General features: G+C 53.5%; 1 protein-coding gene across 5 annotated transcripts in view; it reads left to right on the top strand.

Moving 5' to 3' along the window:
• The window catches only part of DYNC2I1 (dynein 2 intermediate chain 1), a 55,218-nt gene extending 34,941 nt beyond the window's left edge, over nucleotides 1–20,277 (top strand). For all 5 annotated transcript variants that reach the window (XM_067041713.1, XM_067041714.1, XM_067041715.1 and 2 more), the window contains 15 exons: nucleotides 1,075–1,177; nucleotides 2,293–2,422; nucleotides 3,712–3,823; nucleotides 4,525–4,616; nucleotides 5,875–6,004; nucleotides 7,619–7,791; nucleotides 8,527–8,689; nucleotides 11,387–11,500; nucleotides 11,598–11,659; nucleotides 12,054–12,105; nucleotides 13,188–13,248; nucleotides 15,923–16,022; nucleotides 16,163–16,294; nucleotides 17,918–18,141; nucleotides 19,777–20,277. In XM_067041713.1, the coding sequence (XP_066897814.1) occupies nucleotides 1,075–1,177; nucleotides 2,293–2,422; nucleotides 3,712–3,823; nucleotides 4,525–4,616; nucleotides 5,875–6,004; nucleotides 7,619–7,791; nucleotides 8,527–8,689; nucleotides 11,387–11,500; nucleotides 11,598–11,659; nucleotides 12,054–12,105; nucleotides 13,188–13,248; nucleotides 15,923–16,022; nucleotides 16,163–16,294; nucleotides 17,918–18,141; nucleotides 19,777–19,951 (1,823 nt within the window). In that variant the 3' untranslated portion in view covers nucleotides 19,952–20,277. The remainder of the gene's footprint in view (nucleotides 1–1,074; nucleotides 1,178–2,292; nucleotides 2,423–3,711; nucleotides 3,824–4,524; nucleotides 4,617–5,874; nucleotides 6,005–7,618; nucleotides 7,792–8,526; nucleotides 8,690–11,386; nucleotides 11,501–11,597; nucleotides 11,660–12,053; nucleotides 12,106–13,187; nucleotides 13,249–15,922; nucleotides 16,023–16,162; nucleotides 16,295–17,917; nucleotides 18,142–19,776) is intronic.
• The last annotated feature ends 1,850 nt before the right edge of the window (nucleotides 20,278–22,127 follow it).

The following is a 22,127-nucleotide window of genomic DNA, read 5'->3' as shown; positions in this document are numbered from 1 at the left end:
TCCCTGCGCCGCGTCGTCCATCAGCTGCACAGGCTGCTGTTTTTCTGACAGGGGAACGTGAGGGTCGGCAGGAGGCCCGGGCGTGTCGGGGGGGCAGCGTGGCGCGCAGGGTCTGTTTCCCGGGGAGCTGTCCTCTCCCAGTGATTTTCTTCAGGAGATGGGAAATGTATTTTGCTCAAAAGTTCTTGGCATCTGGGTATGATAGGGTTACTTGTCAGGGCAGGAGAGTTCTTGTCATAAACGCTCCTGACTGTCCAGAGTGCCAGGTGTTCTGAGGGACGAGAAACAGGAGGCGCTCGGTCAGCAGCCTGCTCGCGGCCTCCAGGCGGGTGCCCTGGCAGGGACCCGGCTGTGCCTGGTGGGTCTGATAAAGCTGCAAGACGGCAGGAGAGGGCACGCTCTTTGCAGGAGTTCAGACCTGTTTCCAAGAGGAATGAGAAGACAGAGTGTAAGATACAACTGAAATGTGTAGACAAAGACGGAGTCAGTCTGCACGGAAGCACAGAAATCCTTGGGGGATAGAGGCAACGGAGGCTGTCTGCGTGGGAGGGTGAGGGCCCGAGCTGTCTGTCCTGGTGGGAGCTTTCGGCAGTTGCTGGTGGGTCACCAGGCCAACGACCTCTGCACCCTGTGACCTGACGATCCCCTGCCCGCGTCTGCCTGTTTTCTCTCTGCCACAGTGAGTGGCTGATCCAGCATTAACTTGCATCTGTCTCTGTTCTTCAGTTGTTTTGTGCATTCACATCTCAACTCCCTTTCCAGAGGACACACTTTTTGGAGGGGGAGGGGGAGAGTGGGGCGGGAGTGGAGGACTGCCTTGTATATGTATTCTTAAATATTTCTAAACGTGGTGTGATTGGCACATGTGTAGGAAGTTTTGCTTTGTTGCTGAAAGTTTTAGATGGCGGTAGCTGGAGTGGTTCGCAAATGCTCGTAGAAGATGTTTAGCACTGGTTATGTGTAAAGACCTTACTGAACCTAATTGGTTTGCATGCTTCTAGTTGGTTTACTCTTGATTTCTTTTGCTTGAAGGAACGTTTCAGTGTCACGAAAATGCTTTTTGTGTGTGTGCAGCTGCAGACGTTTCCCCCTCTGAAACCGTTGCTTGTGGGATTTTCCTGGACTTTGCGACAGCCTCACGCCGCCAGAAGAGTCGGACTCAGGCCCTTAAGCAAAAGTAGGTGTGTTGGGAACTTTGCAGAAGGAATTAGGGAGTTTTAATACACTTTTCTTCAGCGTACCCTTAAAAATTAGCTCTTGTTTTGTTTTCCCTGCTGGCGTTCAGGCACGTGATTTCATTTGTGCTCCGTTTCCCTGTGTCCAGGTGTTGTGTCCTGGTGCGGGCGTGCTGTGCTGTTGACAAGCTCAGCCCTGGCATTGGTGTTAGTTCTGGGGGCCCTGGGAGCCCCCACGTCACGGCTGTGGCAGGGTCACAGGAACCCGTGAGCGAAGAGCCGGCCTGGCCCAGCCTGCACCTGTGGTTGGCGTCACTCAGAGCCAGTGCCCCGTTTCTCTCGTGAGGCAGCTGAGTCCCACACTGGCCCTGCCATCGGGTGCCCGGGCGCTGTGCCTCCTGTGTTGGTGTCCTCCGTGGGTGCCGCAGGCCAGTTATGTAGACGACGAAACACAGGCTCCAGGTTGACCTCTGGTGGAGGTGAATGTGAGCTCTGAACAGCCAGGGCCACCAGGCGTCAGACTCCAAGCTTGCATGACTGTGAACTCGGAAATTTGCAAAATTCCTAGATTCATGAAAGTGGAGAACAGAATCTCAGCCCGTGGTCTGCTGTACTAAACGCAGTACAATCTGGGAGTAGGTGCAAGAGTCCACGCAGATCTGCGACGGATGCCGTAGATGTAGAGAGAGTGGGATCAGCCAGGGAGACGCGCTGGCGGGAGCGGGCTTTCCCTCCCCGGTCTCACGACCGCCCACCTCTGCAGCAGCACGGCTATTCCAGCGTCTTATCCGATGCAGGCGGGGTCAGGGTGGACAGGAGCTCACCCGGCTGGACGTGTCCCTCGGGAGGGGCCAGGGCTCAGTCTCTCAGAGCGGGCTGGGCGGCGGGCAGCTGGGACGGGGACCTGAGGGCACGACAGCACGGTCGGGGTTCAGCCCCGCGGCCTCACTGTCCACGCGGGAGCCCCCACCTTAGCGACTGTTAATATCTCAGGCTCCCACCGGGACAGGACGTCGCGAGCGCCTTGGCCGGAGCCGCCAGCTCCTCGTGAGGCTCCCCCTCCCCTGGCCCACGCTTCCCTGTGCACGCGGTTGACGTCACGTCATCTTGTTTCCAGGACACGCAGTACAAAGCTGCTCCGGCTTATCGACCTGGACTTCTCCTTCACCTTCTCCCTCCTGGACCTCCCACCAGTGAACGAGTACGACACGTACATCAGAAACTTCGGGAAGAAAAACGCCAAGCAGGCGAGTACACGGTTATCCACCGAGTGTGGGTACAGCGCGTCGGCAGGAATCTGTGTGGCGCTGTGTCCTGTTCCGGACGTTCGGCCTGGGGGGGGTGGTGAGGGACGCAGACGTCACGTGCTCGTCACCTGGAGGCTCCGGGGCCCGGATGTGGGTCGCTCCCAAGCCCCGAGGACAACCCCGAGTAGGGGGGGTTTACTGAAGGTCACCAGGACGTCACCTCGGATCACTTGCTTGGCTTCCTGTGGGGCTGTAGCATCCTGCACTGCCTCCGAGCCCTGCACGTATGTTCCTACACGTAGGGACTCCAAGATCAGCGACCGAGTGCCTCCCAAATCCCAAGACACTGGGCTCACCTCAGCACCCCTCCTGCCTGTTCCATTCTCCTCACCCTCCTCTCAAGGTCGCCCTGTGCCAGGCCCCCCTCACCTGCCTGTGGCTCCTTCCTGCCAGGTCCCTTTGTCATCTACCTGTTTTTCTCCATTACCTGGCTTAGGCCACCCAGCCTCTCCCGCCATCCACCTGCCGGTTGCTCTTTGTCCTTCTCCCGCCCTCTAGGCAACTAGGTGACCCCTCCCTGGTGACTGACACTGCGTGTCCTCTGGCTCCAGGGTTGCTACAGTACGTCCCACACAGCCCTGTCTTTCCCTGTAGTGCTTCCAGTTGTTGACTGTGTGACAGTCCACCTCCCAAGGTAGTGAAGTCTTGGCGTCAGGGATCTCCTGGGACATTTTTCCTCTGTCCCCACAGTGCACCTAGCAACATGCTCTTGGATATAGCAGTTAGTAATCTTGCACTGGGGAGAAGGTCACAGGAGGGAGTTTAAGAAGCTGACTGATTAACCCTGGCTTTGCAGCTGACTCACTCTGACCTTGAGCAGACTATCTTAACTCCTTTGCTTGTTTTCCTCATCTTAAAGCTATTAGTGTCAAAACTGTCTTTACTGAAGCATGTACATTTTTGAAATAAATAAATGTGTGTCTGGTTTTGCAAAGCTGCTATGTTCTAAGAGAATAGGGTGTTGGTGGACTAGGTCCATCGTATTTTCAAACCACAGCTGAATTGTTTGTTGTGACTTTTTGAAAACACTTTTGAAATTTAGGCCCATATTTATAAAACATTTAAGACACAACCAGTCTTTGCATGATTGTTATTTATGCCGTGATGCTTACTTTTGACAAACTAGAAGACTGTCATCATTAACTTAAAAATTGTTAGCTGTTTTCAGTAATGAGAAATGGCTCTGAGGTTGAGATCCAAAGCGAATTCAGCCCAGCTTTGTTTTTCAGGCCTATGTTCAGTATAATGAAGATAACGTGGACAGGGACGTCCAGACTGAAGAGGTTGAGACTCAGGAAGTGTGGACCCAGCACCCGGGGGAAGGCGCGGCTGTGTCTGGGGGTAACCAGCCTCTGCTCTCGACCCTGGGGGTTGTGTTTACTCCCTTTCTTGTTCTTTCCTCTGTCTCGAGGGTGGTTGTCACCACGTGACTGTGCAAACACCAGAGCTCTTCCAAACACCACCCTTAGCACCTGTGCAGAGCTGGAGGCCTGGGCTGGGCCCTGATCAGGGTTCACAACACTTGTTCCTAAACAGAAAGGAAAGAGCCCACACGCCAAACCGGCACTTTGCAGATGGGCTTCTAGAACACTCTCTGCTCTTAATTCGGGGTAGTCTGTGCTCATTCTTAGAGAAGTTTCTTCTTTAAGTACATTTTCCAGGTATGTCCCATCAAGACAGATGGAAGCCCCTGGAATATGCAGTTCTGCTTGCCCTGGGTTCTCCTTGGTTATTTACGTGCTAAATATTGCTTTACTGGTGGATTGTTCACTCTGAGGAATCACCTCTGTTACTCCCTTTCCTCGGGGAAGAACCTCATCCTAAGAAAATAACACACCTAAATGTAACACGTACATGATAAACTGATGCTTTAAGTAGGATTCTGTTTACAGACTCCTGAGAAATCAGGAGGGGATCTAGAGGATGAGATGGGAGCCCCCGGCTTCCCCTCCAGGGCTCCTGGTTCGCTCGTACGCCTTTTGACGTGTGCGACCGTGACCGTGAGAGTCACGCTGGCTGGTTTCACGTGTGCTGTTTTTCAGGGAGTGAGCAGAGCGGCCCCCTTGCTGCTGCCGCCGTCGTCCCGAAGGTCAACACGCCCCGCCTGTGCAACTTCCTCCGGGCCGCCTGCCAGGTGCGCTCTGCCCTGGGCAGGGACCCCAGCAGCTTCTGTGGCTGCAGGCCCTGTCTGTGTGTTTGGATTCTGTACTGTCATGTTGGTTGCTTGCATTTTAAAATGAACATAGACTAAAAGACAGACATACAAAGTCGGCGAGGTGAGCACACATCTAGGGTATTTGACACTAGTAAACTCGTGACTTTAAAAACTGCTTATGGAAATCTTCGAAGTCCATACAAAGGTCGAGGGGCGGCAGGTGGCCGCCGCGTGCTTCAGAGGTCCCAGCTTGCAGCCCTTCACCTCTTGAGCCCCACCACCCGCCCCTCAGTTATGTCAAAGCAAACCGCGGTCACCGCCCTGGTCCCGCCACGGGTATTTCCATGTGAGTCCCTGGAGGAAGAGGATCAGTAATGTTTCTCAGCACCAGCAGGCGTAAGGTCGGCGTTTGTGTTTCTTCAGTGGTCTTGTGTTGTTTCCACGTCAGCTCAGAATTCAAGTCCAGAGCACCGATAAGTATAATACACGTGAACCTGACATGTAGATTCAGAACGAGCCTGTCCTCAGCCCCGTGCTGGACGCCTGGTGGTGGTCTCCGAGCTGCGTCACGGAGAGTCTGTGCTTTACGAGATGCGACCGTGCTTTCACACACTTGCACGTGAAGTCAGCCGCCCTCAGTGAGAGTTCACACGCTCGGGTGCCGGGTGACGTGGGGGAAAGGTGGGCTGGAGGAGGAAGGGTGGGCGGCCGGGGGTCGGAGAGCTTCATCTCACTGCTGGGCCTCCCACCCCGTCCCTCCTGTTCTCGGCGGGCGCCTCTCCTGAGCCCACCTCGCCTTTCTCGTCCCCGTTGTCGTCCTGAGCGTGACCCACGACCCATGAGGGTAGTGACGGCGATTTGCAGTCACACTGGGTCCTCACCGCAGTCCGGTGAGCGGCACGTGGTGCTGTAGGTGGCACTTCCATGCCCCTGTTTCTTCTAGAAAAGCTGGAGGGTCCCTTTGCCCACTCCTGTTATTTTAGCAAAAGGTTTACTATGAAAAATGACATCCAGTGTTAAATAATGGCTCTGGAGTTTACATGAATGGAACTTTACCTGGTAGTTTCTATTATTGTGTGGAAAGGACAAAATAATTTCATTCTGTCCGTTTATATGACGTCTTGGACTTAGGCAGTTATTTTCAGAAACAGGTAAGATTAGGTCGTGCTTTGTTTTATCTTGTAAAATGAGTCCACTTGAGAGTGTTCAAGAAGGACTGCTCGTGTGTCTTTGAAAGGTGATTGCGGTTTTGCTTGAAGAGGATCGGGTGGCGTTGGAGCCCATCTGGACACCCCGGGCGCAGGACCGCACCCTGCGTTTCAGCGACAGCTCCGCGCAGCTGGACACCAGCTTGCCGTTCCTTCAAAGTAAGCGGCCCTCAGTGTGAACGTGGGCGTTGAGATGGTGGCCCTTGTACTGTCACACCCTGTGTTAAGGGGGACTGTCGAACAGAGAGCGGAGGTTCAGCTCCTGCAGACTCGCGTGCGCGTTACAGGCGTGACGGGCGCTCGTGGGCAGCGGGCCAGTGGGAGCAGCGGGGGGGCGTCCAGGTGGGAGTCATGTGGCTAACTCAGCCCAACACGACTGACATCTAAGCTGACCCATGGTTACAGAGCGTAAAATCTACCGAAGTGAAGCCCGTGTCATCACACGTGGAGTGTAACTGCATGTGGTCATAAACGAATCAAACTGCGTGTGCATGACCAAGTGTAAATCGCTTAAGCGAGTCGCCTCCTTGCTTTTAAAACAAGCGGCTGGTGAGGGCTTGGGTGGCAACCATGGTCCTGGTCTGCGTGGAGAAGGGCGAGGAGTGCAGGGGCCCCGCAGTCATCTCTGCTGGGTGCTTCTGGGCCTGCGTGACCCGGTGCATTGATGCCGCTTGTTCTAGAAGTTCCTCTGTCCTGCCTGCTGTAGAGATCTAGATTCGTATCCGTACCTCTGCACTGACCATTAGCACAAATGGCATTGTTAATCTTAAAAACTCATGTTGTTTGAGGGTATTTTTGTTTTTAAAAGGTAAGAGTCATCCTATTAGAAAAACAATAAATCATTGCATCTATAGCATTCAAAATACAGCTGTCCACACCACCACCTCCCCCTGCAGCCCAAGAGAGAGGAATTAAAGCAGTCCTTTCCTCCAGGAGCTGTTGAGTGATGGTGGCTTCACAGAGCCGGGGCTGGGGGCCGGGTTGTGCTTGTTCCAGAACCCTCAGTTAGAGACAGAAGATGCACAGGTGCCGTCCGGGACTTGCCCCTTAGTTCCGAGTGTGGGCAGATTGGAGGTTTTTCTTGTGTTTTGTTTTAGTAAAGTGAGTTTTGAGTTAACGGGAGAGGAGCTTGGGATGGCAGGTGTCCTTGACCTGGGCCTGGTCCTGGATCTGAGCTCCGAGGGAGTGACACGGGACCCTCACAGAGTCCGCTCGATGCCACCGTCGCCAGGAAATGTGCAGTGCTGGTGGCCCACTCATTCTTCTCTGGGTTCCACAGATACGCAGGAGTGTCTACAGTGTCCCAGGCCTTGGAGCCACAGTGGGCAGACAGACAGAAATCCTGCCTCTGTAAGTGGACCGAACGAGGGGAACAGACAGTGTGTCTGAGGGACAGATGTCAGGAGGAAGATGGGTGTCAGGCAGGGTCCCGTTGCCGGAGGAGGAGGCACTGATGGGGCAGCTGTGACGCCCCACCCAGGTCACCTCCGCTCCCACAGGCCCGTGGGAGTAGCTGATGGACAGCGGAGTCCCAGGCCGCTTTGTGCCGCGAACGGAGGAGGGTGGCTTCTAGCAAATGAGGCCAACTTGGATGTTTTCAGGTCGAGCTTGGCCATTTGTCCAAACCCCGATTTCAGGTGCGGGCATCTTCGAAAGACCATGTTTATTTCTTCATTAAGCTGAAATGTATCTGAATAATCTTAAGTATGTTAGTTTAACGTGGATTCTGGCAGATCACTAAATGCAGAAATATTTTTCTTGTCTTATCCTCAGACCGGAGAGTATCCTACCTGCATGCCTCTCCGGTTCAGAGGCGGATGGTGGTGTCTGTGCACGGGCGACCTGGGAAAGCCTTCGCGCCCCTGCTGGATGGCAGATACGTGCTCTGCGTGTGGGACATCTGGCAGCCGTCGGGGCCCCAGAAGGTCCTGATATGCGAGTCGAAGGTACAGCCCGGGAGAGCCGTGCGTGTTACTCGCGGAGGGCAGGCACCAGGAGGGCTTCCACGGCCTCTGCTTTCTGTCCCTGCCGCCCCAGCTGTGTGCAGGGTGACGAGGTGCAGAAACTCCTAGTGGGAAGGACCAGCTCGACGGAGGGGCCGGGTTACCGCAGCCTCTCAGTCCCTGGCGTTCAGCACCGTCGTGGCTGTGACTCAATGGAAACACTGGCTCTGGCACCCCTGGGATCCCAGGAGCATGCTTCCCGGCTCACTCCAGTTGCTCCAGATATTGTAGAGGTTTCTTAACGTGCCTGAGATTTTCCAAGTCCTTGGCCTCGTGCGTTTCCTGCCCCTGGTTAGCGGGGCTGTGGGGTGATGACCACGCGGGTACAGTGGGAGAGCTGCCCTTTTACACGTGTGTTTCTCGTCATGTGCTCCTTGACCTCAAGCTGTCGATCTCCTCCAAAGCTGTGGAGAAGGGTAACTTCTATGGGTATCAGTTTTGGGGGCTTGGAAATAACAACTTACTGTGATGCAGGATGTAAATTAAGTGGCAGGAGGGCTCAGCCCTTCCTGGCCCCCTGATGGGGCTGAATGGAGGCACCATGGCCACTCCCCGCAGCCGCCGTCCCTCCCGTCACCCGGGGAGGCGGCACGCAGACGCCCTCGGCTTCCAGGTGGAAGGTCCACGGGCACCGGTGCCTCCACTTGTCAGCCTCCGGCTTTCTGTGCGTCTTTCTAGGTCACGTGCTGCTGCTTTAGCCCCTTTAAAGCCTTCTTGCTGTTTGCTGGGACCGTGCACGGCTCGGTGGTCGTGTGGGATCTGAGGGAAGATGCCAGGCTCCATCGTTACGTGAAGCTGAGCGGGTGCTTCTGGACGTTCAGGACCGCAACCTTTTCCACCGGTCAGTGACGCTGCCCGCCAGCCCAGGGTCTTCTGGAGCAGCCGCGAAACCCCTTTGCATTGTTCATGCGGGTCACCCAGAGGGCGGCTCTGACCTAAGAGCAAAAGAGCCCTGTGCTAAAAAGGAGAGACAGCCTCCTTCCTGCAGCTGCTCGGGCAGCGGCAGCGGTGACGGGAGTGCTCCGTCCTGTGAACTCTGGGGGCTTCAGGTCCTCAGCGAGGTGACGCCCAGCTCTAAACCAGTCTGAGGTGTGTTGGTGTGTGTGCGCTCCTGTGGCTCCGACAGCCCCGCTGGAGGCTGAAGGAGAGAAGTAGTGGCCTCCCGGGGGTCGAAGGAACCAGAACCACTGGAGCTGCCAGGACCCCTAGTTAGACTCCTGTGAATACTTCATGCCATGCGGCTGCTGCCACCGCCAATCACAACCACAAGCAACCACAGCCATAACCACAAACAAGGACAAGCGCGACCACCACCCCGCCGCTGGGTCGGCACTTACGTTCTGGAGTTTTCTCTCAGTGCGCTGTGGACGAGACCTGTTCGGCACCCGTCTCTGCCCACCTGCCGGCACTCAGGGGTGGGAGGCTCGTCCGTGAGCACGCTGACCTCGGGGCAGGGCCTGCACGCAGACCTGACTCTTCTCACCGTTCTTCTCCCGGTTCCCGCCCAGGGACACCCCCCCACCCCAGCTGGCTTTGCATCTTCCCGTCCTCACGATTCCCAGGATCAGCTTTTTCTCTGTAGTTTTAACTTCTCAGAAGGCAAGTGATGGGACCCTGTGGGGCCCAGACCTTCAAGCCTGGCCTCCGTCCCTTCAGGAGACGTGCCTGCGGTCACGGCTGTGCGGGGCTCAGAACGTCACCCCTCCTCCTCTGGGCAGGGTCCTCTGCTGGGCACCATGTGGGTTTTGCGCCCGCTGGCGGGCGGGCGGGCTCGCGGGCTCCTGGTTAATTCCCGGTTAATTCCCGTGGCTGGCGGTCAGGACTGGAGCCTGCATCCCAGGCGCCACAGGCTGCACGTCCTCATCAGCGGGGCCGGCAGACTTCCTGCCTTTCTGGTGGGTGCGAGTGTGTCTCGAGGTTTTATTTTGTGTTTCCCTGAGGACACGGGATGCAGAGTGTCTCCAGGTGCTTATTTGCTGTCTGTCTTCAGTGGGGTGTGTTTAGGTCTTTCATGCCTTTGTAAATTGATTTGTCGCTTCTTACTGTTGCGTCGTTCGAGGCCTCGTGTGCTCTGGACACAGTCTTGGGTCAGGCGTGTTGGATGTGCCTCCTTCTCTTAACCAAGTAGCCTGATCGCCCCCGCCTGGAGCACCGCACATATACTGCATATCTCTTTACGTTCTCTGAGTACATCTGTGTTTTATACCTAAAAGGTCAGGGTTTCTTTTGTCTCCCAACAACCAATTTTTGCCCCTTTGGGGGTGAAATTGCCACTATTGAGAATGTATGAGTTTATAGGTACATTATGGGTTTGATGCTGTTAGAAAAGATATCTTTTAAGAATGTGCATTTTCTGGGCTTCCCTGGTGGCGCGGTGGTTGAGAGTCCGCCTGCCGATGCAGGGGACACGGGTTCGTGCCCCGGTCCGGGAAGATCCCACGTGCCGCGGAGCGGCTGGGCCCGTGAACCATGGCCACTGAGCCTGCGCGTCCGGAGCCTGTGCTCCGCAACGGGAGAGGCCGCAGCAGTGAGAGGCCCGCGTACCGCAAAAAAAAAAGAATGCATTTTCTAAGTGCTGCTGATATTACTAATTAACCTTTGAATTCACCACAGTGTTTAATCAAAACACTAAAACTCTTAAGTTTTTAAACTTAATTACTTCATTAACACGCTGCCTTCATTTTCTTTTGCCATCTAAACATTGTCATTAAAACCTTCAAAGTTTCAGTAACCTCACGTCCGGAGGACACCCCTTCCTCAGTGGGCCTCCCTCAAGTTCATTGAATCTGAAACCCTGTCACTTATTCTTCATTCCTGTGACCGTTTTTGTCTTTTTCTTCAGTTTATTTCCTGAGTTCAGCCCTAACTCTCATTTTCCTTCTTGATGTTTTTTAATCCATTTTTGTTCTGGGTTTCTGATTCCAGGTGTTTTTGTTTGTTTATGTGCTTTAAATACATTTCCAAATGTATTTTTGAAGAGATGTGATGTAGTTTGGAGTGTTGGATTTTGGTCTTGTGTTTCATGCTTGTTTTTTGGAGGGAGAATTTTCATGGGCTGAAATGCTTTCATTTGCATTTTCTCTCGAGTTCCTTCGGTAGCTTTGTGTGGAGTCTGTCTGTTCTTTTCTACTCCTGGGCATTTTGTAGGCGGATATGCCGGGTCAGAGGAGCTCTGTTCCGTTGGACTGTGAGGTGTCGTTTCTTTAAAGGCGCTGCCCTTGGTGGCAGGGAGCCTGCCGCTCCGCGGCTCCTTACTGCCCGTTCCCGGGGCTGCTCTGGCCGTGAGCCCCCCGCCCCCCTGCAGCTGGGGAGGCCCCCCACCCGCTCTGTCCATCCTCGTGCCTGCTGCCTCCCTTCTCACAGGTGTGACGAGCTCTGTGGCCTCCGCTCCTCGGTGATGCTGAGAGCCACGGCCCGTGTCCTTTCACTGTGGTCCGCGTGGCCTTGTGCTTTGGGAAGATGTGCCTGTCCCTGCACAATGTTAACTGTACTCCACGACTCACTGCGTGCATGTGGTGCCTGTGCTTTTCATCCCCAGACGGTGTCCTGACGTCTGTAAACCACCGCAGTCCCCTCCAGGCAATAGAGCCCATCGCAGGGTCTGTCTGCAAAAGACAGAGCTGTGTGCTTTCACCTTTTTCTACCCAAGAAGGTACGTGACCCTTCACTTCCGTAAAATCCCAAGCTCAAGTTGTGAGACGTGGTTTCCTGGTTGTGAGCCGGCCCTTCCCCGGTTCTGTCTTCACTAGAGCCAGCCGGCCGATCCTTCCACGTCGCTTCCTTGGACGAGAGTGGGGTTCTCAACGTGTGGGTGAGTCGGACGTGCGAGCGCTCGCCCCAGGGTTTGCGTGGCTGTCGGTGGTCTGTGGTCGGGGTGGCGGGGGAGACGCGTGCGGAGCAGGGGTGACCATGCAGTCGGCTACGGCGGGGAAACCAGGACGAGACAGGCTTGCTGGGAATGCCTGTGGGAGCAAAAGGGGAGCAGTGTCCGGGCCAGAGGTTGCACAGGGCATTGACCGGTCACAGAGTGCAGAGAAACAGGTCGAAGACGGGGATTTATAACTTTTAAACACTAGTCTTTTTTCTGGAGCAATTAAATTTTTAGTGCGTGATGTAACATGCTGTCTTAATTAGAGCTACGCTTTGCTTAGACTGTTTCACGATCATTACACTTGTCGATATTCATCTTCAGTGTTCTATTTCAGGTGGTGGTTGAATTAGCAAAGGCAGATACTGCAGGTGCAATAAGTGACTTAGGTAACTATTAAATAAAAACTGAGTTTAATCAACGGTTTCTAAAATCAATAAAGATGAAAGATACCGATGACCGCTTTGAAGAATCAGTAATTAACTGCATGGAAAATGAAGATGAAGTTGTGTATTTTATAACCTGTCGGCTGTTGAACAGGCCCCTGACGCTCTTGTCACTGGAGGCTAGTGTGTGTCGCCTGCCCTGTGGTCCCTGAGGGCGTCCCCGAGACTCGGTGTCTAAGGCCTGGGTGTGTGTGACCCCCTCCCAAGACCTCTGAGTCTGGAGCCACCGGGGCGGGGTGGAGGGTGGCTCTGCGGCCGGCAGTCTGCTGTCCCGATGCCCTGGGCTTGGGGCACCGAGGGGCTGCCCGCCTGCACTTCCTCAGCAGCTCCAGCCACTTATTTAATGACCGGCCCCTTCACCTTGTTTGGGCCGGGGGCACCCCCGTAGAGCCAGCCAGAAAATAGGACCAGAGTCACTCTGACTTCTTGAAATGAGGAGGGGCCGGTGCTGTGGACCCCCCCCCGCTCTCCTGGAGAAAGGACGCGGTGGAAACCATCCTGAGGGGCCTCTCTTCTCAGCCTCGTCTTCGTGTAGCATCCGCTCTGCTCCCTGTGAGCCGGGGCTGCCGTGGGTGTAGGACATCCGGCAGGGCAGGACGGGGCTAGAGGGGCCTGCGGCGGCCTCCCCACCTGCATGGGGAACCGAAACCGGCGCGGGTGGACGTTTACAGGAGAGGGTTTCTATGGGGAATTGGAGGTTTGTTAAATATTGATTTTCTTCTTTTTTTGCTTAAGCGTACTTCCCTTTTTAAATCAAATCTAAAAATGTAAAGGCGTTTTGATATTGATTCCACCAACCCTCTTCCTGTAAGGCCCTGAACTGCAAATTCTTAATTCATATCCGAAGGCAATTGCAGGAACCTCCCCTGCGTGAGGGACAGGACACTCTTCATCAATCTGCATTTTTATATTATTTCCTAACACAGATATTTAAAAAGCAATGAGAAATAACTCCAGGCAAATGTAATTGGATTTTGGTTAACTTGTATTAAGAGGTCATTTGTTTCTGGTCTCTCTGTCTGTAGGGTTACTGCCTGGAGGGAGGATAAAGTTGGTGCACAGCGCCGCGGTTCAGCTGAGCGACAGGTAGGTCTGTGCCGCATCCCTGCTCACAAAGCCCCGTCTCCCACGGGAGGAAATAGTGTCAGGTAATAAGGCACGGCCGGGCTGGCACTGAAGCACCCTAACTTCTCCCATTGTATTTTTGCTAAATAGTTTATCTGCCACTTAGTTTATTATTAATGAATCAAAGTAATAAATGCAATTGCCTGGTATAGAGCTAACATTTTTCTTTGATTAAAATATTTTCTATCTTATGAGTTGGAACGATTTGACTCTTTTTCATCCAGTTTTGATACAACCCTGAAGTTAAATAGACAAGTTTCAGGAACTAGAAACATTGGTATGAAAGTTTTATTTAGAAATTAGGTTTCTGTTTTTACTCAGATAACATGATGTAAAAGTCTTAGATGTATGAATATTGTTTGTGGTATTTATATATTTCATGTTAATTTATTTCCCGAAGATGTCTTTTCTCATCTTTTCACCGCAGTCAGGGCCTAGCTATCAGCCTGTGATTTACCCTGGAAAACGCTTTGATATTAGCCTGACTTTTCCTCATCAGACAGAACACCTCTGGGTTGTATCCATGAATTCATACATGCTTCATGATTGTAAATCACCTGCCGTTGATTTCAGTATAATTATGACAAGGAGTGAGTTATGTTTGAAAAAACTCATCTGATGCTCTGCAGACCCCACCGCGGTGACCCTCTGACCTCTCACTGAATTTCTGTGAGACCGTTCCATTCTCGTCTCCATTATGGCCGTATCACTTCATACCATGCATTGCATTTATCTTTTAACTATAAGTCTCTCCTGTACTTAACTGTATGCTCTTTAAAGGAAAGTGTCACCCGTAGCTGATGTTGGGTTTTCCCCGCTAAATGCGTGGCAGTGCCTCCCCTAGCTCCGGGTGTAACAAACATCCGTCCAGACCGTATCCGCACACTTGCCGAGCGGAGTGTGTTCTACCGGCTGCCTCGTGGTGCCTCTTCCCTCAGGGAGGGCCCTTGAGCGCAGACAAGTGACCAGTAGCCGCTGCAGCCTTGGGGTCGGCGTCTGGCAGAGGGGGGCTGGCAGGGGTGGCGGCGAGGGGGCTGTGCTGAGAGGCAGGCCCCCCGGCCAGGCCTGAGCCTCCCTCCCTCGGCCCTGAACACGGGCGTCCTGGGGAGGAGGGGGACCTTGGCTGAAGTGCCCCTGGCCCCTGGGGCAGCAGGGCCTCCCCTGAGCGTGGCCTGGTGGCACGTCTCCTCCCTCATCCCCGTGGCTCGGCACACATGGGAAGTGCGGGGGGGGGAGCCCCGCGGAGTGTGGGCTCGGAGGAGGGACGGCCGTGGGACGGGGGCGAGAGGAGAGTCAGGGAGCCTCCCCGGGCAGAGGAGGCCCAGGGGCATGAAGGTGCCGCCGGTTTCCGACCTGCCAGTAGGTTTGCTGTCAGGAGAGGGCTAGAGTCGGTGGCCTGACCCTGAGGAGGCCCGCCGCGCCGAGGGTTCAGACAGTTCTCTCGAAGGGGACGGGGACTCATCTCGGAACTCTGCGTAAGGAGGGGCGTGTCTTGTTTGCAGTTTAGAACCATGAACTTGGCAACAGTGTAAGCTTGGGACAGAGGAGGGGACTCGGGTAGAGCTTCAGGAGCTGCCGTGGGGATGGATCGAGGTCCGAGATGAGAGTCTGAACCACGTGGCACTCGTGGGGATGGAGGGCCGGGCTCAGTAAAGGGTAGGATTGAGCACACCTGGTGGCCGGCTGGTTCCCGGAACCGGGGAGAGCCTGCCTCTCGCCCAGATGTCCAGCTCAGCTGAGGGGCACCGTGCGGCTGGGGACCGCGGGGAGGAGGGGGCCTGGGGGTGGGAGGGGCAGGACCCGGTCGGCCCGGCGTGGAGGTGACCAGGGCAGCGGGCCCCGAGGCGGGGATCTCAGCCGGAGGTAAGAAGAGAGGGGAGACTGAGGGGCCAGATCCCCGACCTGGGACCGGGGGCAGCGTGGCAGGAGCAGCCCTGGGCCCTGGTTGTTTCGATGCAAACGCTGTGCAAGGTAAAAAACCAACAACACACTACATACAGTCTTTTAAAAAGGAGAGGAAAGTGCCAGAGTAAGGGTGGAGCTTGACGTCAGCCTGCAGGCTTTTGGGTGGTGGGGGGGCTGGGAGCTGGCTCCCGTGGGGACCAGGGACGTGTCCGGCCTGCTGGGCAGCGAGCTGGAGCTGAGCCCTGCCGGGGACCCTGGGACGCACTGCCCTTCCAGCGGGAGAATCCCAGAAGCCGAGTCGGGGTGCGGTCAGGGGTCCGCAGCTGAGGAGTGAGTGTGGGGCAGACCAGTGCCCGGGGGCTGTCAGCAGCGGGACAGCCGCCTGCGCGCGGGCATGTCCACGGCCAGGCTCACGGCGAGGGTCACGGACGCTGCCGTGTGAGGGACGCCCACCAGGGTTCGAGAGAGAGTTGTGCAGTCAGAAAGACGTTTCTAGAAATGGAACTGTTGTCTCTGAAATTTCAGTCTGTGAACGGAAGAGTGGGTTAGACAGTAGAAGAAAGAATGAGTGAGCAGGAGGGTGGGCTGAAGGGGCTGCCCGGAGCCTGGTGACCGAAGGGAAAGGAACTAGAAGCGCGTCCAGTGGCAGATGGCAGGTGACGGTGTTGAGTGTCTTCTCTGCCCTGACAGTTTCAAGGCTGCCCGTCTGTTCATCTTTGCTGTTTTCCAGCCTTTCCCGTAAAGGTTATGAATTTTGGGGGTCCACACAAACCCTGAACCTTAAATTTCTGCCTTCAGACCCTAATCGCTTTGTTGTTGGCACAGACATGGTGAGTAATGGTCTAGATTTCATTCTGTAAGTATCTTCGTTGGAGATAAACTTACTGTTTGCTTGAATCAGAATGTTGGTTAAATTGTTTCAAGAATAAGGCCTTTACCCCACCTGGTTCCCTCCTTGCTCTCCCTTCAGGGCGTCATCGGCCAGGGCACCAGACCAGACGGGAGGGTCTCTCCCAGGTTGTTCAGGCCCCAGCAGCAGGGCATGAGGCCGGTGAGGGTGAACGTGATTGACTGTTCACCGTTTGGAGAACCAATATTCCTGGTAAGAACGCCTGCTTTTTAAGCACCGATTCTTTTGCGGCGTCTGCTGGGATCTACGGCACTTGGGTCTGGTCTCCTGAAGTCCCATCGTGTGGTCAGCACAGCTCATTCCGTGAGGCTGTTGTCTGGCTCTTCTTCAGACGTTTTAGTCTGACGTCATTTTCGGCCTGTAGACAAGTCACAGGGGCGGCACGGAGCATTCCCCCTCGCCCCGCACCATCCCGAGCGCACAGTGACACACTTGCCAGGCCAGGACGCCCCACCCCAGGGGCTGGGTGTCGGTCTCCTGTGGCCCAGGCCGGCCCGAGTCAGTCCTGCTCTCTGCGGGTCTGCGTGCAAGCCCACGACTGTCCCGACGGCGTCCTTCGTGAGCAGCCACGAGCGGCCCAGGCCACGCGTCCCGTCCAGTCACCGTGGCTCCTCACTGCCTCACCTGGGACCGGCCTCAGCACCACACAGAGGGCCTGGGCGTCCTTTCCTGACCCTGGGCCCCTCCCCGTCTGACCGGCCGGCCTCGGGGAGACGCACACACCCTGAGCTGCTGCTGCATCTCACGCCCCGTGCCGGCCACCAGGCGGGTTCTGCGGGCCTGTCGTGAATTCCGCGGCAGCCGTCGCTGGGTGGAAGACCGCCTTTCCTCCTTCGTGTGTATTTCTTGTCTAAACAGGGACACGAGGCTTTTCGCTGTCCTCAGTGCGTCTCAGATTCACTGCCTGCATTTATTCCGCTGCTCAGAGGCTCCCCCCAGGGGAAGGGGTCCCCGGAAGTGGTTCTGGCTCGTTCCGGGAGCCTCTCTTTGCTTTCTGGCACAGGAACCCTCAGGATCAGCCATTTCTCCAAGGAGTCCGGGCTCCCGTTAGGAGAAAAATACCTAGAAACCACGGCCTGGGCAGTCAGAAGTGCTTGTGTACAGGACACGACACCGAGATTTCCTCTGGTCTCCATCTACTCACCACCCACCTGGCGTCGCATGCACACCCTAGTCCCGGGCCGGCCCAGGGTCCCCCCCACCCTCCCAACAGTGGGCACCTGGCTCTATCATGCATAAATCTGTTCCTTTACTTTAGAAGCTTTCAAGATTGCTATATCTGGCCTCTGCTGTTTTTGAAAGCTTCAGTATGTGAAGAACTAAATATATTGAGTAAAAAGGAATTAAGTTTCCTTTTCCTAGGCTAAACATTTAGTCTTTTACTAGGCCAGCTGCGTTTTGTTTTATGGAAATTTCAATCCAAAAGGAATGTAAAGCCGTATTATATGTGCAAATATATGTGATTTTTTTAAAAAAGACGTCAGTCTTGCCAATCTTAATGTCCTATACTTGAATCAGCAATATTTAGCTTTGTTAAAAATAAACACCTATTTATATGTTCACTGAATTCACCGATTATTAGCCCTTTTGGGGAGGGGCAGGGGGTACAAAGTGTATCAGAATCTCCAAACGCTCACCTTTGTGATTTGTGAGGACAAGATTTAATGTTACGATTTTATGTTTGGAAAACAAAATATAAACCAAATATTTTTGCTGTACAACAAAAAACGCTGATGTTCTGAAAATTTTCCTTGGCTACTGAGCTTGAGTAAAAAAGAGAAAAGAACTGTGATAAGGTTTCCCCACCTCCCCCAGGCCGGCTGTTCTGACGGGAGCATCAGGCTGCACCAGCTGACGGCCGAGCACCCGCTCCTGCAGTGGGACAAGAGCACCCACGGCCGTGCCGTCGTTGGCCTGCAGTGGTCCTTGACGAGACCGGCTGTGTTCCTGGTCCAGGACGACACATCCTGTGTGTATATTTGGGACCTCCTGGAGAGCGATTTGGGTCCTGTCGCCAAACAGCCCATCTCTCCGGACAGGTAAGTCTGATGAAACTCAGGATGAGCCCTCCTAGGTGATTTTTTTGCAGAAGCATCACTGATGATCTTTCTTACTTGATTTAAAGGCCACCATACTTTAAAGTATGGTTATTTATATTTAAATATTAGTTTTATATTTATACATTTGAGTGATCTTAAAAAACCACTTTAAAGTGTGTTTATTTCATATTTAGTCCAGAACAGTCTAAGGATCAAAGAATTATGTTATCTATCATTTATTTATTTATATTGAGGTATAATTAATGTAAAATATACTGGTTTCAGGTGCACAACATAATGATGCGAAGTTTGTATATATTGTCTTATGATACGTCTGTCACCTTACATAGTTCCGGAAGTTTTTTCTTGTGATGAGAACTTTTAATATTTACTCTCATCAACTTTCAAATATGCAACATGCTGTCATTAACCATAGTTGCCACGTGTACACTATGTCCCACGCTTGTTCATTTTATAACTGGAAGCTTGTACCCCTCCGTCCGTTTGGTCCACGCCCCACCCCCTTCCTTTGGCAACCACCAGTCTGTTTTCCGTCTGTGAGCCTGGTGTGTGTGTGTGTGTGTGTGCGCACGTGTGTGCGCACGTGTGTGTGCGCGCGCGCAGGGTGGAGGTGGGGTTTCACACAGAAGTGAGATCACACAGTGTTTGTCCTTCTCTGCCTGGCTTATGTCACTCAGCATAATGCCCTCAAGGCCCATCCATGTTGTCACAAATGGATTTCCTTTTTTATGGCTGAGTAATATTCCACATGTATATGGATATTTATCTATATGTATGTACACATACACACACATATATATATATATAACATATTATTTATCCATTCATCCCTTGATGGACACTTAGGTTGTTTCCATGTCTTGGCTCTTGTGAATAATGCTGCATTGGACATGGGAGTGCAGATGTCTCTTTGAGATAGTGGCTTCATTTTCTTTGGATAAGTACCCAGGAGTGGAATTGCTGGATTGTATGGTGGCTGTATTTTTAATTCTTGAGAAACCTCCACACTGTTCTCCATTGTGTCTGCACCAATTTACATGCCCACCAACAGTGCAGCAGGGCTCCCTTTTCTCCACACCCTCTCCAGCATTTGTTGTTTCTTATCTTTTTGATGATGGTCATTCTGACAGGTGTGAGGTGATAGCTCCCTGTGGTTCTGATGTGCATTTCCCTGGTGATTAGTGATGCTGAGCATCTTTTCACTTGTCTGTCGGCCGTCTGTGTGTCTTCTTTGGAAAAATTTCTATTTAGATCTTCTGCCCATTTTATAATTGGATTGCTTGGTTTTTTTGCTATTGAGTTGTATGAGATCTTTATGTTTTGGTTATTAAGCCCCTAACAGATGTATGATTGGCAAATATTTTCTCCCATTCTGTGGGTTGCCCTTTCCTTTTGTTTCTGGTTCCTTTTGCTGTGCGGAAGCTGCTTAGTATCCCCACCTGCTTGCTTCTGTTGCCTTTGCTTTTGGAGTCAGATCCACAAAATCATCCCCACACTGATGTCAGGGAGCACTTAGCCCCTGTGTTTTCAGCGCTTCGCTTCCTCCTGCTTCCCCCTGGGCAGGGGGGTAGTTGGGAGACGCACGATCACACGGCATGTGCTTCTCGATTTCAGGCTGGTGGCCATGACTGTCGTGGGTGAAGCAGAGGAGACCCGCAGTGGCTTCCTGGCCCTGGTGCTGGCCAGAGCCTCGGGTGACGTGGATGTCCAGTACCTGCGGCGGGAGTGGGTGGCCCCGGTGGGTGATGAGCTGCAGAGGCTGCGGCTGCTGCTGCGGGAAGCCCTGTAGGTGGTGGGACACCGCGAGGAAGCCGTGCGGTGACCCCGATGTTACTTACAGCTGATGGGTGTACATTCGTGTAGATATTTGAAAGCGTGTGTCTGTCCAGAGTTCATTTTTCAAGAATGTCACTTCAGTATGCCATAGATAAATTACTATTTTTGAATGGAAACAGCAGACATTTTAGGGTATACTGAATTTAAAAGGCAACAGAGAGCCAGGTAGGATGCTCTTTTCCAAGAATATTTCTACTGATTTCCAGAGCAGCTTTAAAATATTGTAACATTTATTAGTACATTTTTAACCAATCCAAATAAAAATGTATTTAATGAACAGTTTTCTTAGTCATATGTAAAATGACATATTCACAGGTTTAAATTGAAGGACTGACTCTGCTGAAATGACCTCCCACCTGTGTTTCTTTAATACCTTGTTGGACTTCTGCTGGTAATGTTGGGATGTCTGTTTAGACACATTTGCACTATGCTTTATTACTAAAAATTAGTTTTGTCTAAAGATGCAAATATATAAATCCTCTTAATTGTATAGTTATAGGGATTTAAGGGCAGGAGAATTCTGGGGTGATGGCCTTTGCCTACACCCAGTGTCACTGACACAGTGACAGGTGAGCGTTCAGTGGGGGGCAGGTTTGTTCTCTCTGGGCCACATGTGGCTGCTGCTTCGCCAGCGATGGGACAGTTTCATGCCTGAAGTGGGACCAGGCAGAGAACAGTCAGGCTCCTAGGGCCTGGGGCCCCCTCAGCAGGCCAGCACCCGGCGCCGCTCACCGAGTTTCTCATGAGTCCCTAAACTTCCCATCGTCCTCGTAGGATGCTGCGCCCTGCCTACACCTCAGAACTGCGGCGCTGCCCAGATCCCGCCAAGGACCAGGACCTGGGCAACGCGACCTGTGGGCTGGGAGGCGTCGGGCGCTGACCGCCCACCGTGGGGTCCACGCGGGCCCCCTGTGCTCGCGTCCTGTGCCACTGGAGCCCGCCGCCCAGCACGCCTCCTGCCCAGTGCCGCGGGGGAAAGAGGGGTCGGGTGGTGTCGGGAGTCCAGGCGCTCAACTGGACGGTGTCCAGTGGGTGCCTCCCGTGGGTGACGTTCGTGGGAGCACCTCGTGGCCGCCCCCCACCCCAGCGGCTCCCCGAGGGTTTCTCGCAGGTCCGGTCCAAGGTCCTGTCCACCCAGGTTTGGGCTCCGTCCTCGGGACATGCGGACCCGCCCGCCGAAGCCTTTGCTCCTTCCGCGCGACCGGTCCCGGGAAACAGCAAATGAGAGTGTCGTGTCGTGTCACGTCGTTGTCGTGTCAATTCCCAGGGAACCAACAGAGTCTGAAACGGGTGGAAGTGAACAGTGCAAAGCAGAGGCCGGAGAGGGCGACCCCCGTGCAGGGGACGCTCCCCGCCCCCCTCTCCCCTCAGAGACTGGGGCCTGGTCGCGCGGACCGCCACACGGGACCGACCCCGGAGCCCCGGCGTCCGCTCCACTGCCCGGGTCAGCAGCAGCCTCCCGCAAGGCCAGCTCCACTGGGCTGTGCGAACTGGGCTGAGCCGAACTGACCGGAACCTCTAAATCCATTGGGATTATTTAATTTATGTACAGTGGTTAGAATAGAAGAATTCTCTTAAATATGATGGTACTATCTTAAAATTATAAAATGAGATATTACCGTTTTTTTTTAATTGGAGTAAAATTGCTTTACAATGTTGTGTTAGTTTCTGCCGTACAATGAAGTGAATCAGCTGTAGGTATACATACATCCCCTCCCTCTTGCACCTCCCTGCCCCCCTTTCCCCCCCATGTAGGTCATCAGAGAGCACCAAGCTGATTTCCCTGTGCTATACAGCAGGTTCCCACTAGCCGTCTCTTTTACACATGGTAGTGTGTATGTCAATCCTGATGTCCCAATTCGTCCCACCTTCCCCTTCCCCACTGTGTCCACAGGTCCATTCTCTACGTCTACATCTCTGTTCCTGCCCCACAAATAGGTTCATCTATACTATTTTTCTAGATTGCACATTCCGTATATGCATTAATATATGGTATTTGTTTTTCTCTTTCTGGATTACTTCACTCTGTATGACAGACTCTGCGTCCATCCACGTCTCTATAAATGACCCAATTTCATTCCTTTTTATGGCTGAGTAATATTCCATTGTATATATGTACCACATCTTCT

The sequence above is a fragment of the Kogia breviceps genome, chromosome 9 (genome assembly GCF_026419965.1).
Source record: "Kogia breviceps isolate mKogBre1 chromosome 9, mKogBre1 haplotype 1, whole genome shotgun sequence".
Lineage (NCBI taxonomy): Eukaryota > Metazoa > Chordata > Mammalia > Artiodactyla > Physeteridae > Kogia > Kogia breviceps.
The sequence above is the reverse complement of the archived record's forward strand: the minus strand, read 5'-3'. Positions and strand labels throughout refer to the sequence as shown.